Here is a 23531-nt window from a genome sequence, read left to right as displayed (position 1 = left end):
TCAACAATTAAAAACAAGCAATTAATTGAATTAACTCCCCTCTCACCCCAAACAAACACTTAAAAATTTGTTTTACTCAATAAACAAATTGTATTTAAAAATAAAATTCAAAACAACACCAAATCAAACTCTTCCTGGCTAGCTCTCTTTACTCTTGGACACCAAAAGCAAGGCACAAAGGCACTGGAATTCAATTTGGATGACAGATGAAGGACAAGCATTGCCTAAAAACCTTCACGCTTTGGGGATTAAAGCTGTGTTTGATGCAGTTCTGGTCTGGGGGCTGTGGTCACTCTCTTGCTCAGTGGGTCCAAAGGAGAGGACGTGTCCTGCAGAGTTAAATCAAGGTGCCCAACAGGGGGAACATCTCCAGGCACCACTTCCACCCCCAATGAGCCTCCTCACAGCTCCAACACACTCCACTGGATTTCCCACTTGTCATTTGGGAGAGAAGGTCCAGCTCTGATCTCCTTGCACCCAGAGAACCAGAGTGGAATGAGAGGAGTGGCCAGAAGGGTCAGCTTGTACCAGAACCCCCCTTGTGTACCTGGGCCACCACTCCCAGCCCAAAGCAGAGTGCCCTGGTGGCCAAGCAGGCCAAAGGCTCCTGGCTGGGTCAGCAATGGAGTGGCCAGAGGAGCAGGGAGCTCATTGTGCCCCTGCCCCGGGCACTGCTGGGGTCACACCTCGAGTGCTGTGCCCAGCTCTGGCCCCTCAGCTGGGGAAGGACCTTGGGACACTGAGCACATCCAGAGGGGACAGCGAGGCTGGAGAGGGGCTGGGAACACAAACCCTGTGAGGAACCCCTGAGGGAGCTGGGGGTGCTCAGCCTGGAGAAAAGGAGACTCAGGGCTGCCCTCATCACTCTCTGCAGCTCCTGAAAGGTGCCTGTGCTCAGCTGGGGCTGGGCTCTGTCTGCAGCAGCACTGACACAGCCAGAGCACACAGCCTCAAGCTGCACCAAGGGAAGGTTAGGTTTTTGTGGAAACCCAGGGCACTGGGAATATTTCTCTGTCTGCTCTGGGGTGCCCTGACCCCCAGGGCAGCACTGACTCTGACCCTCATTCATGGGGAAAGTTTCCCAGACTTCAAGATAAACCGGAATCCACAAAAGTGTGAAATAGATTATAGAGAGCAGGGTAGGTGTGTCACTTGGTGAGAGGTTTTGGGATTTTTAGTGTGTTGTGGATGGAAGCAAGATGGAGGGCACAGGGTGTCATCCTGGGTTTCTTCTTCATGCTGCTTCTTCCTCCTTCTCCATGGGTTTGGGTGGCATTTTGTAATTGGGCAGAAAAGTCCCCATTGCAGCTCTGTGGGATCAGTTATTGGGTTAAAAGGGAAAATAATCCAGGTGTCAGTTCTTAATTGGATATTTCAGTCTGAAAAGAGCTTGGAACAAGAGATTGTTGGCCATTTTGTGCCTTCTGATGAAAAGCTGCTGAACTCCCAGCAGTGAGACTGCTTTACTGATAAGAAATAATAAACACCTGAGTGTGAACATGAAATACTGTCTCAAGTGCCTTCAATCCAGACCCAGAGAAACCCACAACTGTAACCACCACAGGTTGGATATCAGGAAAAAGTTTTTCACAGAAAGAGCAATAAAGTTCTGGAATGGCTGCCCGGGCAGGTGATGGAGTCCCCATCCCTGGGTGTGTTTAACAAAGCCTGGATGTGGCACTGGGTGCCAGGGTTGAGTTGAGCTGTTGGGGCTGGGTTGGACTTGATGATCTTGAAGGTCTCTTCCAACCTGGTCATTCTGGGAAAATGTGGGATTCTCCCCTGGAACTTCAGCTGCCCCGAGATGGGCAGCTCTGCAGGCATCCAGAGACCCACAGCAGAAAGAAAGGAAGGAAAGTTCCTTCACACTTATTTCCTTCTTAAAATAAACTGACAAATCCTTTCAAAAGATGAGGTAATTTAGGCTGCAGTAAGAAAGATGGGAAAGGGAGAAGGGATGTTAAGAAAAGCTGGTTTTTAATCTAGGGAAGCTCGTTTACCCAAGCACCCTTTAGGATGATGAATTGTCCTCCCTATAAAAAAAACCCCAAGAGTGTTTCTGACCTTTGGATTATAAATTAAATAAGGGAAAGCAAATTCCCCAAACTAAAGACATTATTTTTTTAAGACCTCTGTTGAGCTGCAAAAAAACAAAAAAAAAATCCAAACCCAACCAACATTTACCATGAAAAACCTTGCTAGATAAGTCAATCTCAAAACTCTTTCAGGAGTAGAGCAATTCCATTTGCCACAACTTATATTTTTTGGTATATGAGAGTTGAACAATCTCATGTAATTCCAAGTTTCTATATGAATGGACACCTCTGAAATTATGTTTCTCAGCAAGGAAACTTCTTTTCCACTGGGGTTCTGCCTAAGGCAGTGACCAAGGACAATAAAAATCTGTCAACCTCCTCCTGATAAAGCACCAAACTCACTGGAAAAAGAGGGATATGCACTATGGACAGTGTGGTTCCACAATATTTCCCATCTCCTGGGATATTTTGCACAGGTGGAAACATTTCTCAATGTGAGTGATTAATCCTGGAGTTTATAAACTGCTTAAGAAAATGGACACGCATTACACAGATGACAAATCCTGATAAATGACACAAATTGCTCAGATCAGTTCATTTAGGCTCTAAGTGACTACAGAATTACAGGTTTGAAGTGGGAACAGGTTGTCAGAGCTCTACAGGCTGTGTTAATGCACATCACACTCAGCCAGAATATCCATTTTTGCCCTTTATCACAGTGCAAAACAAAAAAGAAAAGACTCCTGAATGTCAGCAGTATCACAAGAGGCATTACACACCCAGGCTTTGCCATATCCTGTGTGCCACACAAATTACCTTTATTTCAAGAATCACAAATTCCTTACAATTATCTTCATTTTTACCATCCAAATGGGCCTGAGGTATTTACCTGTTTTAGAGGTTAAGAACTTGAAATTCAAAGAGTGAAGCAATTTCCTTGAAAATCATGCAGGGACTTTCCAGCAAAGCACAGAGACCAATTTCCCCTGACCACCTCTGTCAGAGGAGGAGGAGATGCACAAATCCACTCCCTTTGGACCCAGCTGTGGGTTTTTGTTTGTTTTCAGGGTTTTTTTGTTGATATTTTCTCTTTTCTCCACATGGAGTCATGCCCAAGTGCCAAACTGCATCATTTTTGGTGCAGAATCTCAGAGTCTGCAGCAGGGAATGGAAAAGCAACAGGCTTTTTAAATGTTTGACTATAAAGCCCAAGCCTTTTATTGGGATTTGTTTCCAAATGTAAATATGTCATCCTGACAAGCCAAGTGATCACAACTCTAAGCCACTCAAAAATTCACTTTCAAAAGCATTCTGTGAAGTTTCAGGAGAGAGAATTTGTCTGTTGCACAGCACCAAACACAGATAAAGCCCACATCAAATCAGGATTAAAAATCACAAATCTCCAGAACATCACTTAAATGTAGTAAGCATCAGCTCTGGTGAACATTACAGGTGGAAGTACCCCAGATATTGATTTTTTTCTACATAAAACAGGCACAGTGTAAGAACTGTCAAAACAACTATTATTTTAAAGCACGTTTCAGTCCACTGACTGATGTTCAGTAATCATTTTAAGAGTGACAAATACATGGAGAGCTTCCATCACAGGAAATCAGACAAAATTATGAACTATTTTTATGATCCACCAAGAAAAAATATACAAATAAAATATAAAACCTTTTAAAATACACAAACCTCTTTGTCCAAGTAGAGATAATCCATAAAGACTATATGTAAACAACATTTCAGATTTTAAAGTACTTAAAATTTCTGTTAAATCACAGAAGGTTTGCTAACTGTAACACCCAGCAGAAGATGTTTCAAACAATTTACAGAGCTCATGTATCAGAAAGGCTCAACTTGACATTAACCTGTTTAATTCATCTCCAGCAAGAACCTCAGTGTCTGCCTGAAGAGGGAAAGTAACAGCACTGTAATTTATTTGATTCAGCCCTTCAGAAATGATCACTGATTAAAGACACCAATCCAAGATACATGGAGGGGACTGATTTTCAAATTATGGGTGTTTTGCATTTACTCAAAACCATTTCTTACAGCCTTAAGTGAAGTTCTTAAAGAGTAAGACACAGAAATCAGTCTCCTCATGATTTTGTCCAGACCTTTCAAATATGCTAAAGTATATAATAACTCCTATCAGAGGACCTTGAATTACTTACAGGAATAAAAAGGGACAGAAACTGAACACAGATTGCCACAAAAACTGAATAAATGTCTATTCTTCCTTTATACTTTTCTAAAATATAAATAACCTTTAGCCAACATATATGAAAGCCAACCTACGTCCCATTTATGTTGGAAGGAATGAAAAATGCAATGTTCAAGCAGCTTTTTCTGGGCCCAGCAATGTTTGAAACCCCATCCTTACATCATTTCCTGTTGGAAAATGTTTTTAAAATTGACAAAGAGTTGAGTATTGAAGTCCTGAGACAAAGACTCCACCTGAGCACACAGGGATGCCTGTCTGCACTCCAGAATACACAGCTTTGCAAGAGAAATTATTGGATATAAAGCAGCAAATGGAGGAAGAGAACATTGTGGGACTCAGGACACAATGCTGAAGGAAAAACCAGCACTTACCTGATGTATGGTTCCATCAATTTCAACAGGAACGATGAAATCAGCATTGCTAATTGGCTGGAAAGAATGACAAGGAAATAATCAGCAAAATTTTAAAAATCAAATGGTGAGAGGGAAAATTTCAGGGGCATGAAAGGGAAGAGTACCAACTTCTGAGGAACAAGTTAATAATCATTGTTGACCACACATATCCACTCTGTGTGTGCTCCTACACGAGCCAGAAGCTCCCAGTTGTAATTTCAGATGCTGCACTTCCCTTTTCTCTCCTATTTTTAAGCCTCATAAAACCTAGCATGCTTCACTGCTTGAATAACCCTCACTACCACTGAGTGTGTTCATCAGGAAAACATCTCTTTGGATAAACTCTTCCATCCAGTCCTTATGGATAAATGACCATCAAGAAAATAAACTGTGTGCTGCACACATTCTACTCGAGGGTATCAACTGGTGGCTAAATTAAAAATAAAGAGTGTGGTAAAAGTAATACCTAATGATCATATTTGAATCAGCAGCTGCAGGAAGACTAAAGGATTGTAAACATGCCAATTCAATCAACCTAATCATGTAAAATTGCATTTTAATTCCAAAAGGAGGAGCAGGCACACTCTGCCCAAGTCCTTGAATCCATTTTTCCGGCCTGTTGAACACAACTTAATTCTCAAGACTGACTGTGAAAAACTGCTGGTCAAGGAAAATTGCCTTGGAAAGCAGCAAAGTGGCCTTGTAGAGAGTTCAGGAGTTCATAATCTAATCTTGGCTAGACAGCAGGGCAGTTGGGAACAGGCTGCTACCAATGTTTGCTGGTTCAAGTGGACACCACACTTAGGTACAGCTCATGCACTGTGTCCATGCTAAAAAAGCAGTCATGTAAACATGCCTGGAGCTCATTCCATCACCTGCAGCCTGGAAATGGCTGACACAGAGCTGCCAAAGACAGTTTTAATATGAGTGATGAACAGCCAGTATCTTGCATGGATCCTGCCCAGGCTGGAGAACATCTTCACTCAGCTCTGGGGGATTTGTACAGATGGTCCCACCTCTGTTCTGCACCTGCAGGCTGATCTCAGGAACCACCAAAAGATGGCCCTGGAGCATTTGTGGGACTGGAAACAGACTTTAAACTCTTTCAGGGGGGCAAAGGTGTGCCAAGAAAGCAGAGAAGCAGCTGAGGTAAAGTGACTTAAGAAGCAGATCACAAACTCGGGAGTCTAAACAGGTGCTCTGTGAAAAAATGGTGGGAAAAGAGGATCCTGCAGTATGAACCTGCCAGCAGCACTTTGATCCCACTCCCTGGATAAACCAGATTGTAATTCCCCTGTCAGACAGCCTCCCTGCCAGGAGAGCAAAGTGACCACAAAGAATTTCTGTGGAGGGAAACACCCTTTCTCAGGAGAAAAGAAATAAAGAAGGTGGTTTGATCTGACACCTGCAAGTGCTGCTCTGAGGGCACAGGAGAGGCTCCATGAAATCCTCCCATCCTGACCAGCCAGGATTGGCAGCAGACCTCATGCTGACCCCCGTGCTGATATGATCGGAATAATTCCTCAAACACACACAGATCAATCTGTATTTTCCTTATCTAACACTGAGCAATTTCCCCTTTCTGCTGTGGAAAAAGACAGAGGGGAGGTTCCCATCTGCTCCCTGCATGAAGCTCCTCAGATAAAGAAGATGCTGTGCAGCTCCAACAGCCACAGAACAGCTACACAAAAGTTCTGCTGCTTCACCTTAAAAAAAAAAAACCCCTCAAATGAATTGTCAAGAAGGCTCAGCCACCAGTTTTCCAGTGGGTGCCAGCTCCCTGCAGACTTTGAAGAGGCTTGCACACACTTGAAGGATTTATGTATGCATGATTCCCTTCAGCAAGAGAAACACTCTGCAGCAGCAGAAAAAGAATAGGTCACTGCAAGCTGCAGAGGTTTTGAAATCCACTGATAAAACTCCAGCTTTTACAGAATTTAATCTAACAGGAGCAACATCAAACCACATTCAGTGTGAGCAACTTTGGTTTTTCTCAGCCTCAGACTTCGTCACCAAACTACTCCCAATTTGCTTCCCCCACTTCTATTTCAGGTATTTTGTTGCTTCTTGTTGGCAGTGGTGATAAGGAAAGGAGCACAGCCTGGAGTTCTGTGCTCCTCAGGGAGGGAAAAGAGGAGAAAAGTCTGCAGCAATTTGCTGGGCAAAGGTTTTTGGGCACATGAAGCACGTCCATGCCTCCAGTGGGAAGCACAGAGACAGAGCCTGGAAAAAGGGAATGGAATTCCACTGAAAATCTTCAGCTCACTCAGAACTTTTGTATTTAAAAACCCCCAAACTTTCAGCATTTTAAATGTTCTAAAGGTGTTTCACTGCCAGTTTTGAATAGGACTACATTCCAGGCTTGCATGTGGTTTAATACATTTTATACAAAACCGTGTTTACATCTCCCTCGATTGAATAATTTATTATTTTTTGCTTCTATTATTGTTTTATGATGGGAATGATAACTACCCTGTCTATCTATTCCTTTTTTACTCTTGCCAAAGAACCCCAAACTTTATTCCTTTAATATGCACCTAACATGAAAGACCAGTACCTCCTTAAAGCTTCACAAATATGCAGGGGCATAAAAAGATGAGAATTACCCTCCCTCAGATGTTGCTGCTTTCATAAAGAGCACTTTAAATATTCTGCCTCTCTGGTTGTGTCAAAAAAACATGTAATCTGCATTTGAAATATGAAGCCTATTTCATAACAGAATTACAAATTCTAAAGTTATCAGGTGCTTTAAATAAAGCCTTTTGTACTAAAACTCTCAAATTTATGTATGCTTTTCCACCTTTTAAGTGGGGAGCTACCTGGTTAGAGTAGATATGTTTTAATGGAAGGAAAACCCCCAAAATACCCCCAAACTCCTACAAAATAAAAAGCTGCAAAATAACTTGACTATCCAGGCAGAGCAGGAGCACCCAGGTGCTCAAACCCCTGCTCTGCTGGAATGTATCATTGTTTTTGATGACAATTAATGGTCTTAATTCAGCTGAAGAACTTAAAACAAAACCCAAACAACACCACTGGACAATGCCAACCACTAAACAACTAAATTAATTTCCTCCAGCACTTGGTTTTCTCCTACACACCCCCAATCTCAGGGTTTCATACTGAAATAACACCATTGTCACCCAAAGACTCCAATTCTGCAGAAACACCAACATCTGCCCAACTCTACTGACCTCACACAAAAAAGGACCGGTTTTCTTTCCCTCACACAAAACATTATTCAGTGCTCATCATCAAGCAGAAAAATCTTTTGGTTTTTCTTAAATATCTACTCAACATCATTTAAATACCCATTAAATATCATTTGAATGTGGGAGGATTAAAAGGAGCCCTCTAAGAAACACTCTGCAAATCTCAGTCCTACAAGAGAGATTTGCAACTGTGTCAACCATTAAACATACATTTCTTTAAAATGGTTTAAAAAAATAACTAATAACCACTTAAACTGAATCTAATTTTGTTTTAAAACCAGAAAAAAAATCACAGCACAATATTACCCACAGCACTCAGAAAGCAAAATTGTATTTTTACCTTTCAGGTAACAATAAGCTTAACACTTCAATTTTATTATACACAATCTGACTTTTACATTCAGCTTTCCCTTCTTGTTTTTGACTCTTGTTTAAATAGGAAGGCATGGCTCCTCCCTGCCCAATCCAGCTGTGGATTTTATCTCCCTGAAAAGCTCTCTAGAGCAAGCTCATTTTGCTACAGAACACAAATATGGCACTGAGGCTTGGAGGTTCCTGTACACCAGAAATTATTTTGTACCATCAGGCACAACAAAGAGAAAAAAAAAAAAATCTTCATTTCAGTCTGAGGCACAGGAATATTTGTCCCAATATTTCCATATAAGGTTTTCTTTAAGTCAATAAAGAGAGGCTGCTGCCAAATCCTAACCACAACATGAATTACAAGTTTGCATTTTAAATACTGGCAACCAACAAGTGAAGGATTAAAAAGTGGAGCTGATGTTTCCAGTGAAAAATGGAGTGCAAGCAGCTAGAAGATTGTAAGGGTGGTTAATCTGGTTTGGGAGTGGTAAAATAACATTATCAATTCTTATAAATTCTCCAATCAATGTATAAAACCAGCAGATGCTTTATCAGTATTAGCTGTACTAATCAGGAATGCTATCAGTACCCTAAGACAATTTAGGCTCTTTGCATTTCTGAAGTCTCCTAATTTCAGCCCTACTTAAACAACAGAAAAAATACACAGTACTTTGAAGAATCAGTACCTTCAGCACATGCTGAACTCTGAAGGGTGACAGAAGTTGCTTCTTGAAGATGACTGACTCACCACCAACAGCTAAATGGCATTTGCTTTCCTGCTCTCAAAACTAAATACCTAAAACCAATTGCTGTGATCAGGAAAACAACATCCTCCAGCAAGAGAGAAGAGCCACCACTGGTGCCCAAAATCTCCTGGTTAAAGGTACATCCAACCCAGCACAAAGCTGTGCTGATTCTCCATTCTCCTACACTAACTATGTCACCATTTAAACTGCAAAAACAAAAAACTTCAAAGCATCTGTTGCTATTTTCAAAGCAACAAATTTTGCACCTGTCCAAAACTCAGGTCTTTGGTGGAATACACAAAGCCCTGCAGTCAATACCCATTCCAAGCCTTGTTGCAGCCAGTGTGATTTTCTCAATAAAATAAAATAAAATAAAATTTAAGAAGCAATCCCTGTTGTTACTCCCCTGAGAGTTAAATTAGGATGAATAATCACAGGAGAGGCAATGAGGACTCCCAGGCAGAGGATGTAAGAGGAGTTCAAGTGTTAAGAGGCTTAACAGTTCCTGCAGCATTCACTGACAGATCCAAGCTGCAAGAGATCCCTTTTGAATTTACTTACCTTAAATGAACTGTGCACTAAAGTTTCATCTAAATCAATGACCACACACTTCTTCCCATAGTCTGATGCTGTCAGTTCTGGCAGGAGGTATTTAGCTGGTGGCTATAAATAAAAAGAAAAGAGGAAGACAACAAAAAAAAGTAAAACCTCTATGGAAGGGGCACCCTTTTGTCAATATTACTTTTCTAGTAATTACTGGCAGCTGGAATACATGACTTGAAATCAAATGATTTTCTGGGCTCATCCCAAGTTTATGTATGGATATTAATGGCTCATGCAGTTGCAATACCCATACAGACTTTTCTTTTTTAAATTAGAGCCTTGTTTAGAATGACCTCCAAAGCACTGGAAATGAAAATGGTAAAACATCACCACTATCTAAAGAACAATGATCATAAAACCAGGATATTTGATACAACATCTTTTTCCAGTGGCTCTTTTCCCAGTGCCTGGTTTGGGTGCTGTTGTTACTTTATTTCCAGTCAATCCACTTGCAGCCATATCAGGCTGATGGACATTTGCACAAATCATTATTTCTGTTTGCCATGAAAAATGCTGAAACTGAGGAATCCATCCTGATGGAAGACAGCATTGCTAATTTTATCTTCCAGGACATGTCTTCACTCTTGTTTTTACCACTTAGGAGTGTGGTGATCAACTTCCATGTGAATTATGCTCCCAGTCAAGGTATTAAAACTGAAGAAAACCTGAACTGGGCTCTTGTACAGCACACCTTACTAAAAATGGAACCAATCCCATGAATTTTGACAATTTTTCTGAAAGCAATGCAGACATTCTCATATTCTTTGGATCATTTCCCACTTCAACACCCCAGTTTGCAATAGAAATATGTTACTTTCTGAAATCACAGAAATGGGAGAGAATGCTTCCATTTGGAGCTGAAACACTGCTTTCTTTCATCAAAAAAACACTTGGGGTTTTTTTGATGAAAGAAAAGGATTAGCTTTATAGGAAAGCATCAGTAGGGAGAAGCTTAAGACAGAGAGGAAATTAAATTAATTTAGACTTGGATACACAACTCTAGCTCCATTCTTTTCCTATTTCTTTATCTGTACACTGTCGCTCTGGTGAGGATTCATCATTTATCATTTATATTTATTTATGGGTTGCTCTTTGCAGAGGTGCTGGCAGAGATTTGAGGCCACCCCTGCGCAGGCAGAGGTGACACAGGTGAGGCAGGGCCACCTCCAGCAGCCAGGACAGATCATCAACACTGGCTGAATTCAAATGTCACCTCGATAGATACTGGCTAATGATGCCTAATGAACTCTTAGATGAAGCACCTAACAAATCAGATTCTGGATTTAAATTAAGTGGTTTTAGCTAAGGCAGGAGTTCTTGGGGGATTTTTAGGAGCATTCACTGAAATTGATTAAGTTCCTTACAATTAACATTGACAACAGTTCCCTCAGCCACCAAACTGGAAGCTGCCCTGCCTAAAACCACTTTTCTCAGTGCATTTCCTCTCAGCACACACCTGACAAGGACTTGCCAATTAAAACAGCTCCTGCCTAATTACTGCAAAGGTTGCACAGCCACCCAAGCAGGCTGGGATTTATACAACGCCCTGGCTAGGTTATGGACAGCCCCACAACTGCTTCAGTTCCACCTCTGCTTGCTGGCAGCTAGGACCAGACCTAAAGAATTTTGGGTTTCTCCCTCCTAATCAAAGCCTAAAAGGTATTTAGCACTCCACCTCAGTTTTCATATTAAGAAGGATCCAAACTTGCAACCTAAATAAAGTAAAAGCTTATTGAAAGAAAAATTTGACCCATTTCAAAACAGTAATCTTCAGAAGCCATGTTTCAATACTTCTTGTCTTTAAAGATGATAAAAAGGCAGGAACATCCCAAGAAACCTTAAACATACTTCTTAAAAAAAAATAATAGCTCAGTTTATTGTTGTACTCAAAACTCATATCTCCTCTGAATTTTTCACTACATTAATCTGCAAAGGCAGTTCAAAGCCAGAAATTCCTTCTGCTATGTGAATTCCTTATCAAAATGAAAATACCTGTATCTGTGGAAAATATATGGAACTGTATATTCTTCAGTGTAAAAATGCATATATGAAAAATATGAGCACTGTCTTGCCATAGGTATCTTTATTTTTTTAGCTGCAAACTGTTGCATTTGTCATTAAGAAAAGGCTGGACACACACCAAGCACTACAAAATGCAAGAACTTTCATCTCGGAGAGCCCAAATTCCCTGAAGGCACAGTGAGGTGACCTGCAGCTGTTTGTTTGTTTTTTTTTTTCACCCACCTGCACCCCTGCTTTCCCAAAAGCAGTGCCTGGGAGAGGCACAATTCCCCTGTGGTACCCACACAGATTCTGGTCACTGCTGGAGCCCCTCTCCCTCCTCAGCACTGCTTTAGGGGATCATGTGCAGTTTCTGACCTAACTTCATCTAAAACAAAGGCACAACCAGCTCTCCCACCAGCTTTGGCATCTTGAGTTCAATCTGATCTTGTTTCCTCAAGTTCACACTTTTGAAGATGAGAATAAATGAATTTTCCATTTCGCAAATTGCAATTCTGTTGCTCTCAACTGTGAAAACATTCACCTTTTGATAACAGGGAGAAGGAAATGATTCTGAAGCTGAAGCCACTACAAGTTGTGAGGCTGCTAAATAGCTTGGGAAGGACTTGGGAGCAAGGGTGGCATTTTTGAGGCTTTTAGGAACTTGAAAGGATTTGTATGCAAAGTATCAGCCCATTTGTTTTGCTGTTCAAGCTTTCTGATCTAAAGCGATTTCCACCTGTCAAGGGCAGCAAAGCTTTTAGTCAGAAACAAGCATTACTCAACACTGTGTTTTAATTTTCTCTCTAATGGAGACATACCCAAGAAGAGCTCTAAATACCAATTTCCATCACAGTTAACAGTGAATAGTTATGGAAGTTTGACAAAGTCTTTTATTTTTTAACACACATCACTTTAAAGACATCTGAGATGATTAAGAATATCTCATTGTGGCTAACAGCAACTCATATTTACTATGCAACACTCCCCCAAAGGCTGCACAAAGAAAACTCAGCAGAAAAATGCCACGTGCTATCCCGCTGGTTTGCTCAATTCCAACAAGACACAAACTGTACACAAATTAAACTAGTCACTGTTTGGGATTTATGCATTCCAGCCAGGTCTCAGGGCTGATCAGCTCAACAGACCTTGTAGTGGAACGACTGCTGCACTGCTTCAGTCCCGTGGAAATAGTAAATTCCCTAAGAAAAAAACAAAAAAAAAAAGGGGATGGTGGCGGCAAGAGAACAGGACTTTTGGTTGAAGCATCAACAGCTGGTCAACACAAATCTTACAGAAATTCACAACCATCAGCTCTCCTCCCTGCAGGCCTGTATTTCCCACAGGTATCAGAATTAATAAGCCTTTTTCATTCTCTCTCTCTGTCCTGGCAGTGTTGTTAAGCTCAAGTGCAGCACATTACACATTAATTTATTGTTTGTGTCCTCTGCTCACACTCTGGGCTGCACTTGCAGGGCTAACAGCTTCTCCCAGCAGCTCTGTGCAGAAATACTCTTAACAGAAGATAAATTATTCCTACTTAAAACACAGCTGCCAGAAGATGCCAGCTCCTCTTGTGGAGCAGGCAGCTCCCAAAATTTCTGCTAGAACAAGTTAAAATAAGGATTTAGCTAATGTAGGTGAGGATAAGTGGAAAAAAACCCCAATATCCCTGTGCTAAGATTTAACTCCTGCAGGGATTCTGAGGGATAATTCTGATACCACCTGTTAACAGTAGAATTTTAAGCTGAACAGAAGTGGACACTCCAACTCATTTAAGAGCTGAAGTTTGACAATATCTCATTTAATTTGTTGCATAAGCATGGCTTTGAATTTCCATCTACATTCAAAAGAATTCCATCTTCACTCAAAAGAATATAAAATAGTGAAGCTGCTATGGGTCTACTTTAATTTGGGGGTTGGAAGGAGATAATCTTTTAAAATTCCTTCCAATGCAAACCATGGTATGATTTTATGATTTCTCTACCGTATCCTTTCCAAACAAAGCTGAATAAAATCCATGAAAACACAGGCATCCTGAGCTATATGCATTTTTAATCAGGTCTATCAAAATGTGTCAGCTGGGGATGTTTTGGGCTTGCCTTTTTAAAAATTTTGTGTTTATTTCAGCCCTAAAAATAATTAATTTTGCAGTATAAGGAAAATAATCAATTACGCTGCTGTTTAACCTATGCCTTAACTGGAAACAGTTTCAAAATATGAGTTACAAAGTTCATATTTAAAAAAACTCCAAAGCAATGCTGTTTCTAATTTCTGAAGAACCTAACTTTAAACTGGAATATCTTTTGTTTAGCAGTCATCTTCATCAATAACCAAGCAAAAATTCACATTAAGTCAAACTTTTCAATTCAGTTCAATTAATACAGGACAAATCTGATTGAGCAGAAGATCCACTTCACTGAACTGCACACATAAATGCAAATAAAAGCAATGCAAACTGCACATCAAGCAATGGAAGCTTTCAAACAGGTGACCTCAGCACACTGCCAGGTTTAATACACAATAAAAAGCACAACAAAGCTCCAGAAATCCTCATATTTTGACTGGAGGCTTCAATGTGAAAGTGGGGAGTGGGCAGAGCTCATTTTAGAGCCACTCAGGCAATCTGTGAACACTTGAACTGATGACATTTGCAACCAGTAAATGTAAATGTCCTGTAACATGGAAATGTCCACTGAATTGTGACCAAGCTCTGTGTCTGCTCAGAAGATTTTTCTCCTGGTTTGTACAAGAGGCAGCTCACACAGCCCCATTCCTCATCCCTAGGTAGCAGAAAATCAAAAATTTCTGCTTTAATGGGTCTGAACCACAACATCAGAGCTGTCTTGGACCAACACCCCTCCTAAGACCAACACTTCAATTTTAGGTGTTTTTCCTAACACGAGCCTGCATTTTCCTTCCCTGCACTCCCTGCACGTGCAGCTCCCTGGTGCCTTTATTTAGCTGCTGGCTGGCTCCTGGGAGGCTGCAGCTCTTTGATCCTGGCAGGAAATGTCACAGAGTGCCCAAGGGCCACGGCTGCCTGACAGCACTGCCCTGTCCTGCTGCAGGGAGAGGCGTCAGGTGGCACTGGAGAAGGGGAAGGAGGGTTTAAAGTCACCTGCTTGCTCAGAACTCCACAGCATGGCTGCAGGGATGAGTTGATTTTACTGCCTGGTTAGTGCTGGGAATGTGTCTGCAAAATTACAGCTGAGCTTAAAAAAATTAATAAAAAAAAGAGGGGAAAAAAAAGATGTCCCTTCTTGAATCATTCATTTTCCTACCACTGCCCAAATCTAAGAGAGCACTGCTTTAACACTGCAAAGACAATGTTCTAACAAAGCATCTGATTTAATTTCTGTACCTGTCAGAGCTCTACTCATTAATCCTTCCCAAATTTTGTTCTGTCTGAATTCTTATTCTGTTAGTAGCTACAGTCACTCTTGGGAAAGGTTTTATTCCAGGTCAGAGCACAGCCAGAACATGTTTCATGTTCCAATAATTCCTAGTGGAGCAACTACAGCCACCTAACAGAATTTGGCAGGTATGTAAAAAAGAAAAGTAGTTTGGAAATCAGCATTTTCTGATTTACATTTGAGGTTTTTCTATTCCTAGACTTGCAGAAATACAAATCACATGCATGTCCATGCCTGCCTGCATACACAGCATGCATGAGCCACACCAGAAATCACAGGTAAGCAATAAAGAGGAATTTCCAACAGTTCCCAAACCCAGAGAAGCTGTTGGAAGAGGGAAGATGTGCCCAGTCCCAGGGATCTCCTGGCACTGCAGCACAGACAGGGGGGTTCTCACAGGAGGATTTGGAATGCTGGGCTACGTGAGAAGGAAGGGAAAGAAGATAAAGAATGGCATCTTGGGGAATATCCAGGTCTTTAAAAGCTACCAAATATCTCAAACAAGAGGGCTGGGTCATTATCTCCACACATCAGCACTGCTGTCTGCTGGGAAACTCTGCAATGATGAAGTGTTGTAAACAGCAAAGGAGCTCAGAAAAAAAGTGTTTTCAGCTTTACAAAGCCTAAGCCTTCATCCTTGTAAAAAAAAAGAGCAGCTTTTTGACCAAAAAAGGTTAAAACTAATTAAATTAAAAGCTTCAGTTTGAAGGACTTGGTTTTTTTTCTTCCTTTTATTTAGCTTTGAAAAATAATTCAGATGCCAAACAGCATTCCAAGTTTAATCCAGGGAAGATAAACAGAAATATTGAGGCTCATAAAGCAGCAGCTGATCCCAAGAGCATCATCTCAAACAAGTGCAGGGATGAGCAACAGTCAGTGTGCTCTGTTTTCTTAATGTGACTTATTTCAAATAAATTATGCAGTTTCCAACTCTTCCTTTCAACTGGAATGCAGAGGAAAATGAGAGGAAAAGGTTTTTGTAATTGTGTCTCACATAATGATGATGAATCACCTTTTGCTTCTATTAAAATAAATAATTTTCAGACTACCTCATGTGTTTTCAACATGCTAAAAATTCAGAAGAAACCCAGATAAAACCCAAACCCTTCTTTCAGTCCCTGTAGAAGACATGCAGTTCACCTCTGGGGATACAACATTACAGACAGAACATAAAATCCTTTTGTTAACATGCAACACAAATCAGACCTGTTAAGACTGCAACATAAAATGAATCAAAGCAAAAGTCATGAAAATTATTAAAAGAAAAAGGGATAAAAATACATACACTTGGTATAGGCATGACCTGCATCTGGTCACCCTGGGGAAAAAGAAAAAAATAAATCACTGTAAGGGTAATGGCTTTTAAAGGGTAGAACAAAGGTCTGGAGCAGTAAATGTAGCACTCAAACATTTTAAACCAAAAGTTCCAAGTATTCAAGAAACCAGGGTAAAAAAAAAAAAAACCAAAATAAAAACAGGATTTTGCATTTTAGTTGCTGAAATGATCTGTTAGTACACTGGCATTTATGATTTTTAGGAGACTGGACTGATAAAACCCATGCTATGATTAATAAGAGATGACAGTAAGAAAGTACCTGTATTTACTGGAACCTTTTCAGCTTTAAGATCTACGAATGGGTATATTTGTCAATTTGCACTGCAGCAAGAGGCTGAGCCAGCCTGGCAGAACCCCACTCCTTGAACCCACCTTCATTTGAGACAACTGACTTGAAAAATCAGCATTTTCACTCAGGCAAGAGCAAAATGTCTGAGAAGGACATGATGATGTTAAATTAACCCAAGGAATTCCAATGTTTCCATCCAGCAGTGCCAGTGCTGCTCCCATGGTCCCACTTTTGCACCACCCTTGGGAGAAGGCAGGAAAGTCTTGGCCAACCTGATCCTTCCTTCTCATCCTTGGACATCCAGAAACAAGGACAGCTCCAAAATGGACAAAGCCTGGCTCAAATGGGCAATTCTCACTCAAACTCTCACTCAAATATATAAGATATTCTATATAGAATAGAATTCTATTTTCTCAAACTCTCACTCCAATATCTAAGAGATTTTTGAAGCTAGAATTCTATTTTCTCAAACTCTCACTTAAATATGTAAGAGATTTCTGAAGCCAGGATTCTATTTTCTCAAACTCTCACTCCAATATCTAAGAGATTTCCGAAGCCAGAATTCTATTTTCTGATGTAATCCTTCAAAACCAACTTTATTTTCTGGTGGGCACAGCACATAAAAAAAAGGAAGCTGATCCTTCTAGCACAGATGTTGCTTGGGTTCGATTTTATTCTTTAATATTTGGGCAACACAGGCTCTGATCTCCAGCAGAGAAATATTGACAGGGCTGTTTTCAATTCTAGAACAGCCTCTTCCAGCTGAAGAAACCTCCTGCTTATTTGTTTTCAAGTCTACCAGTGTTGACACATCACTGACAAACAGAAATAATTCTTTATTATTTTTAAAGTGCTCTTTTTTAGTGTTGCTCAGCAGAATTTTTTTTACTGAAGTTTGCCCAAAATCCTGAGAAGCTGAAGGAACAACTACCATGAACTATCAAAAACTTGGCACTAGTAAAAAGTACATGATTTCTAGAAAAATACACACACAAAAAAGTTGGTGAGAATACAACTTTTCCTCAGGGTAACAGCAAAAAGAATAGAAAAAACAAGATAATTCTGTATATTAATGCCCTGTTAGTGGAACTGACTTTCATGGGAACCTAAAACCAAAGTTGCTAAAGGACTTGCATTATTGTTTGCCTAATTTTTCTCAAAGAATTTCTTAAATTAAATTTTTTTAAAAAGGAGAAGCAGTCAAATTTCTTAAGAGGAACCCTGGAAATACTTATGCAAAAATCAAAACAGTAGTAAGAGAGATGAGAACAGGAAAAACAAGCAGAAAGAAGTGCAAGAGTCTGCTGGGAAAGCAAAAGTGTTCATGACCAGGCAAATGCTTTTTAAAAACAAAGCCTGCTCTGGGAAACTTTTTACAAGGTCCTGCCTCATTTCCTAGTGCCTTGGAACAGGAAGGGAAATGGGTCAAACAGCAGAGTTTGAAAGAGATGACAGATGACTGCATTTGTTGAAGGCTTTCCACGAGCTGCTGATGTCGGTAACAGAACAAAGCGGTTCCTAGAATGCCAAAATTTCCCTATTGTGTCCCTAAGACAACCCAGGAACTGATTTGTCCCCAGCCATTGAATACAGGGGTTTTTTTAATGGGTTTTATTTTTTCCATGCTATATACAGATGGAATGATAAATCCTATCTTTTCCTTTAGCTGCATAATTTTTAGTTTGAAAGAACAATTTCCAGCACTGTGTTCCTCACTTACACTGCCTATGGTCATGTGTGGCCTCAATGAGCACCAAGTGACAGGCCACAATATTTTGCTTTTTTCCAGAGTCTGTATTGAAAGATAAGGAGCTATTTTCACTTTAGAGAAGAAGCTGACCAATGTAACAGATTCATCCTATTTGTTTCTTTAGCTTGCTCTAGACCATGACAGGCTCTTTTACAACAGTAGTACAGTTATTATTTGACACTTAAATGATGTGACAAACTCTCAGGCTGTCTCTAAATAAAGGAGACTTTTTGGGAGGTGGAGGAGATCAGAATGAGTGGGCAAAGAGAGGAACCTCACCACTCTCTGCAGCTCCTGAAAGGTGCCTGTGCTCAGCTGGGGCTGGGCTCTGTCTGCAGCAGCACTGACACAGCCAGAGCACACAGCCTCGAGCTGCACCAAGGGAAATACAGGTTGGATAGCAGGGAAAAGTTTTTCACAGAAAGAGTGATAAAGTTCTGGAATGGCTGCCCGGGGAGGTGGTGCAGTCCCCATCCCTGGGTGTGTTTAACAAAGCCTGGATGTGGCACTGGGTGCCAGGGTTCAGTTGAGCTGTTGGGGCTGGGTTGGACTCAATGATCTTGAAGGTCTCTTCCAACCTGGTCATTCTGGGAATCTCTGAATAGGAATGGAGAGGAGATCTTGTTTTCTAAACACCTTCCACACCACATCTCGATGGTGACCAACAGAACCAAAGGGGGAATTTTCCTGCTCTGATCAGCCAAGGTTAAGCAGGAGACAAAGCACAATGATTTACATCAATCTCAAACATCTTCCTCCACATGGAGAGGGATTCCCACCTCTGCTCAGCAAGCCTGTCATTAATGATGTCCCCATCACAGAGCCCACACTCCTGCTGCTCCTCGAGGTCTCCAGCATGAAGCAGATGCTACTGTGGCCTCAAGAACGTGCTCCCTCCAAGCTGTTTCCTCATTTTGCTGGGCCACATTCATGAGGGACTGAGAGAAGATCCTTTTCCCTGTACTGTGCTATAAACAGAGATCCCTGAAGCAGAGGAGAGTGTTGGAGACACGACCACAGGGCACCTACACAGCTTCCCAACATCACCAGGGAGATGATGGCATCATGCAGTGGGGAGAAGGAACCACAACTTCTGGAGTGAGGAGGAGATTCAGTGACAGGAAAAGCAGAGCGAGCAGCTGCTGCCCCCAGAAAAATCCTCCTCTTAGTTCTGTCTTCTTCCCTGGTGCATGTGGATCAAGAGCTTCCCTCTAACCCAGCATGTGCAAAAATCCCTTTCCTCATTCATGCTTCCCCTCATTAACTGGAGCCCTCTGCCTGATCTGGATCTTGCTGTCAAACAAAAGCAGGGTCGACTCCAGTGGAAGTGGGCTGGGGGTGAAATGACAAAGTGCCCACAGACTTGTCAGGGCTCCCTCACCCACCAGGACTGAAAGCAAAGGGAAAAAATAGTTTGTATCTTGCTTTTCTCACCTTTATCTATGTGGACTCCCCCTTCAAGTCTGAATAAATGAAATCTGTATCCACAAACACCTCAAAACTCAAGTAACAAACTTACCCAGAAGAAAAAACTTACAGGCAGAAAACACAAAAATTGAGTCAAGTTGCTAAGTGAAGAATGGAAACTGAGATTTGAATTTATACCAAAGAAAACAAAACACAATTCTCTCTCCAAACACTGTCAAGAAAAAAAATACAGTGGCTGGAAGGTGTTGGGGAGCTGCCCGCTATAGAAGAGGCAGGAAAATATTATAAAGGAGTTCATGAGGTTGAGTATTTTGTGCTGCCAGTGACACATCTGGCTCAGCATCTGAGCTGCAGGCAGGCTGATATACCCACAGATCTCACCTCTCACAGTGCATCTTCTGCTCTGCTGGAGAGCTGCTGCATTTGAAGGAAAACAAATATGCCACAGTTTCAGTAAATACAAGTTATTATTGAAAAAAATGTTGTATTGAAACTTCAGAGACAGAATGGACCATTCATTACCAGTATTAGAGTCACACTTGGACAAGCAGCTGCTCTGTGAGTAGAAGGTTTAAAAGAGAACTCAATACTTTAAAGAAGTTTTTGGGCTTTTTTTCTCCCATTTACACAATAGAATTCAGCACTGAAAGTAACTGTTTAATCAAAACCATGCTCAATTTGGTGTTTCTTGCAACCTCATGAAGAAGTGACAGAACACTTGACATGTCAAGCACCATCAAGTCACCTCATGAAGCACTGATTAATCTGAAGCATGATTTAATATTTTCTACTAGAGCCAAATAATAACAACAGTAAGAATTGTCTCATACATCCCAATTATTCTGAACAAAATTTCAGTGCTGTGTTTTCAACTACTTCATAAAATACCCTTCTCCCCCACTTTCCCTCCTTTTGAACAGGGCAGCATTTACAAAAATCAAGATTCCCAATAAGAAGGAAGTTGGCTTATCACATCAGCTTCAGAATGTGCCAGAAGCAACAGAGAACTCTGAATTCCAGTGAAACCAGCAGAAGCTTCCCCCATTCCTTCCCTTCCTCTGAAGCTTTATCATCAGTTTTCATGTACCAACTCCACTGAGCAGCAAAGACATGAGGGAAGCACCTCCAAGCCATTTTGCACTCATTTCTAGTGGTAACTGCTTGACATTGTTGTGCAATTTTCCTTGTCCATTTTCTAAAGAAAGGGTCACAACACATGAACTGACTGGGCCCAGCCAGAAGTGAGCAGTGATGTGATAAATAATTAATAAAACACAGAAAAGAGAGCAGATTTAACCAAGTAACCATCTGAGCAGCAGCTTAACAGAATTTAAACAATTCCTACCTGGCAGTGAAACTAATGCAAAAAAAGGAGATTTAATGAAACAGCAGAGGAATTTAAGCAGTGGGTTGTCAGGTTTCATTTGCTTTCCTGAGAGGCAATTTTGTCATTCCTGGACATTTTATTTCACCAATTTAGAATCCAAGGCCCACTGGTGCTTCCCCCACTTTTCTTATTTCTGAATCTAGACAAGATGCTCAGTGTAACTCCACCAAATTCAAGCAGCCTGCACAGCTCTGAAACAGCTCTCCTGGTAAAAATCACCAGCCCAACAGGGTAACAATATTCAAAATATTCAAAAGTCTTCAGTGCTCTTTTGATTTCCTTAGAGGATTTTCCTACTTACTTACACTGTGTTAGCACTCAAAATAAAAACAGTATAAACACATTTAGAGAATAATCTTTAATACAGCATCTAAAATAGCAATGTCACAGACTTATTTTACCTCAAGAACCACCTGAAAGTTCAGCTATGTTGATTTTTTCAAAAAAATATGAGTATCTGAGTGCCTTTCATTCAGCTGAAGAAAGCACACTTCAATTAAATTCTCTTCAATATATTCTTTGAATTTTTAAAATTTTGTATGCTTTGATCTGGTCATTTCAGGAATGCTGTGATTTTGTCCTGGCCTTGTGTACAAGTATTGCACAGCTCCAGAACTGCTCAGTGAGGCAGCACAGAGTGAGGATGAAAACCTGTGTGGACACCCAATCAAGCTCTCAAGGCATAAGATATATTTTAAAAATAATTGTTTTTCAAAATGCAATCTGGACACTACTGACTCCAGACCATTCTGACTCACGTTTTTCTACAGAAAAAACAAACTTGGTTTTATTTTTTAGTTTCTATTGAGTTCCATTTTCTCTCGGCTGTAGTTTTGCCAGTAGCCTCACTTCTTTTTGCTTTCCATTCCCCAGCATAGTGGAAAGGAAATTTTAGTAGCTTCCCATCCCTTTTTTTTTTTTTTTTTAACCTCAGATGAATGTGTGCATACATGTTACACACTCCTCAGCTTTCCCTTCAGCACATCCAGGCCAGATTTCCCTCCTTTCACTCAAAATGTACCTTGGCTAGCAGGAGAAGTCTAAAAATACATGTACAATCCCTCCTCTTGGCAGGATTTTCAGGGCATTTTACCTCTGTGAGTGCAGTTTCAGCAGGAACTGTTACAGTTCAGCCTTTACCTCCACACAGAAATCTCCATCACTTTCATCTGCTCTCCCTCTCTTTCTCCCACCAAACAGTTCCCTGCTCTTTCCCCTGAGCTTTTCACAATTCAAACATAACCAGCAGAATTCAAACCAGAATAAAATGGACTAGACAAGGAAGGAAGGAATCAGCTGCATCAGACATGAAAATTTGTGTGAAAAGCAAAAGGGTAAAAAACTCAGAGACATCTCCATTTCTGCCATTATTCTCCACCATGGATTCACCTGGATCTGCAATCTGAGAGTCCTGGAAACTGCATGGAAAACTTGGCATGATTTGCCATATTGAACTGAAATTCTTCAGATCATAACACAAATGCTCTCAGCGTTATCAGATTTATAAAGAAGCAATTTGTGTTGCACTGTTTGTATTCTATCTGTATTTGCATCTAAAATAAATTCACTTGACTAATTAAACAAAACTTAATAACTTGGAAAAATAATAGCCAAAAGCTGCTATCCCTGGACCCAGCGTGTATTGAATATAAGTGGCTGCTTAGAAAGAAAAGGTCTAAATAATATAAGTAGACTACTTAGGAAAAAAAGGTGTAAATAATTATGGTTCTTTTGATTTGTTTTTATGTCACTGAAAACCCTTTAAAATGATGTTCAGAAGGTTCCACTATGTTCCAGTGGAACACATTTTAACTCTCCTGTAATCAGGAAAGGGAACCAAAGCTGGGGACAACTCAGCAGTTGAAATTTTATGAGAAGTCTCCAATTTTTAGTGTCTTAGTCAGGTTTTAAATGTTGGTTGTTTACAGAATGTAAAGTGCCAACACCCACAACAGAAATATTAGTTTTATATCACAGATGAATAGACAGTATTAACAATCCACCATCAAACCAGCAATTTTTTTCCCTGTATCTCACGAGGGAAGTCTGTCAGGACAAACCTTTCGAAGCAGAATTAATCCTTGCTTACAAACCACCCACATGACAGCAAAATAAGACAAAATCCTGACCTTCTGAAGTCCTCCATTCTCCTCCACCAAAGGAGGCAGAGCACTGGTGCTGTTGGTGGATGGTGGCTCGACATTGTAGTCACGAAAGCAGCAGAATAAGGTGCTAAAGATACTTCGACTCCTCTGCTTCTTCAAGCTGATATTACATTGGGACACTGGGGGAAAAAAACACAACAGAAAAATAAATTCATGTGGTACAGACCTGGTTTTCCAGAT

The 23531-nt window shown here is 40.7% G+C and overlaps 1 protein-coding gene across 3 annotated transcripts in view; it reads right to left on the bottom strand.

The window, feature by feature from the left end:
• The window catches only part of CTDSPL (CTD small phosphatase like), an 82944-nt gene that overhangs the window by 9932 nt on the left and 49481 nt on the right, over positions 1–23531 (bottom strand). Inside the window, exons 2-6 of one of the 3 annotated variants that reach the window (XM_054273227.1) lie at positions 23316–23470; positions 16282–16314; positions 12729–12782; positions 9538–9639; positions 4635–4691 (exon numbers count right to left, since the gene is read on the bottom strand). In XM_054273227.1, the coding sequence (XP_054129202.1) occupies positions 4635–4691; positions 9538–9639; positions 12729–12782; positions 16282–16314; positions 23316–23470 (401 nt within the window). The remainder of the gene's footprint in view (positions 1–4634; positions 4692–9537; positions 9640–12728; positions 12783–16281; positions 16315–23315; positions 23471–23531) is intronic. The other 2 variants (XM_054273228.1, XM_054273229.1) reach the window with 2 other exon arrangements.

This window comes from Melozone crissalis, unplaced genomic scaffold, assembly GCF_028551555.1.
Source record: "Melozone crissalis strain CALT ecotype California unplaced genomic scaffold, PUWL_Pcris_2 ptg000016l_1, whole genome shotgun sequence".
NCBI classification, from domain to species: domain Eukaryota; kingdom Metazoa; phylum Chordata; class Aves; order Passeriformes; family Passerellidae; genus Melozone; species Melozone crissalis.
The sequence above is the reverse complement of the archived record's forward strand: the minus strand, read 5'-3'. Positions and strand labels throughout refer to the sequence as shown.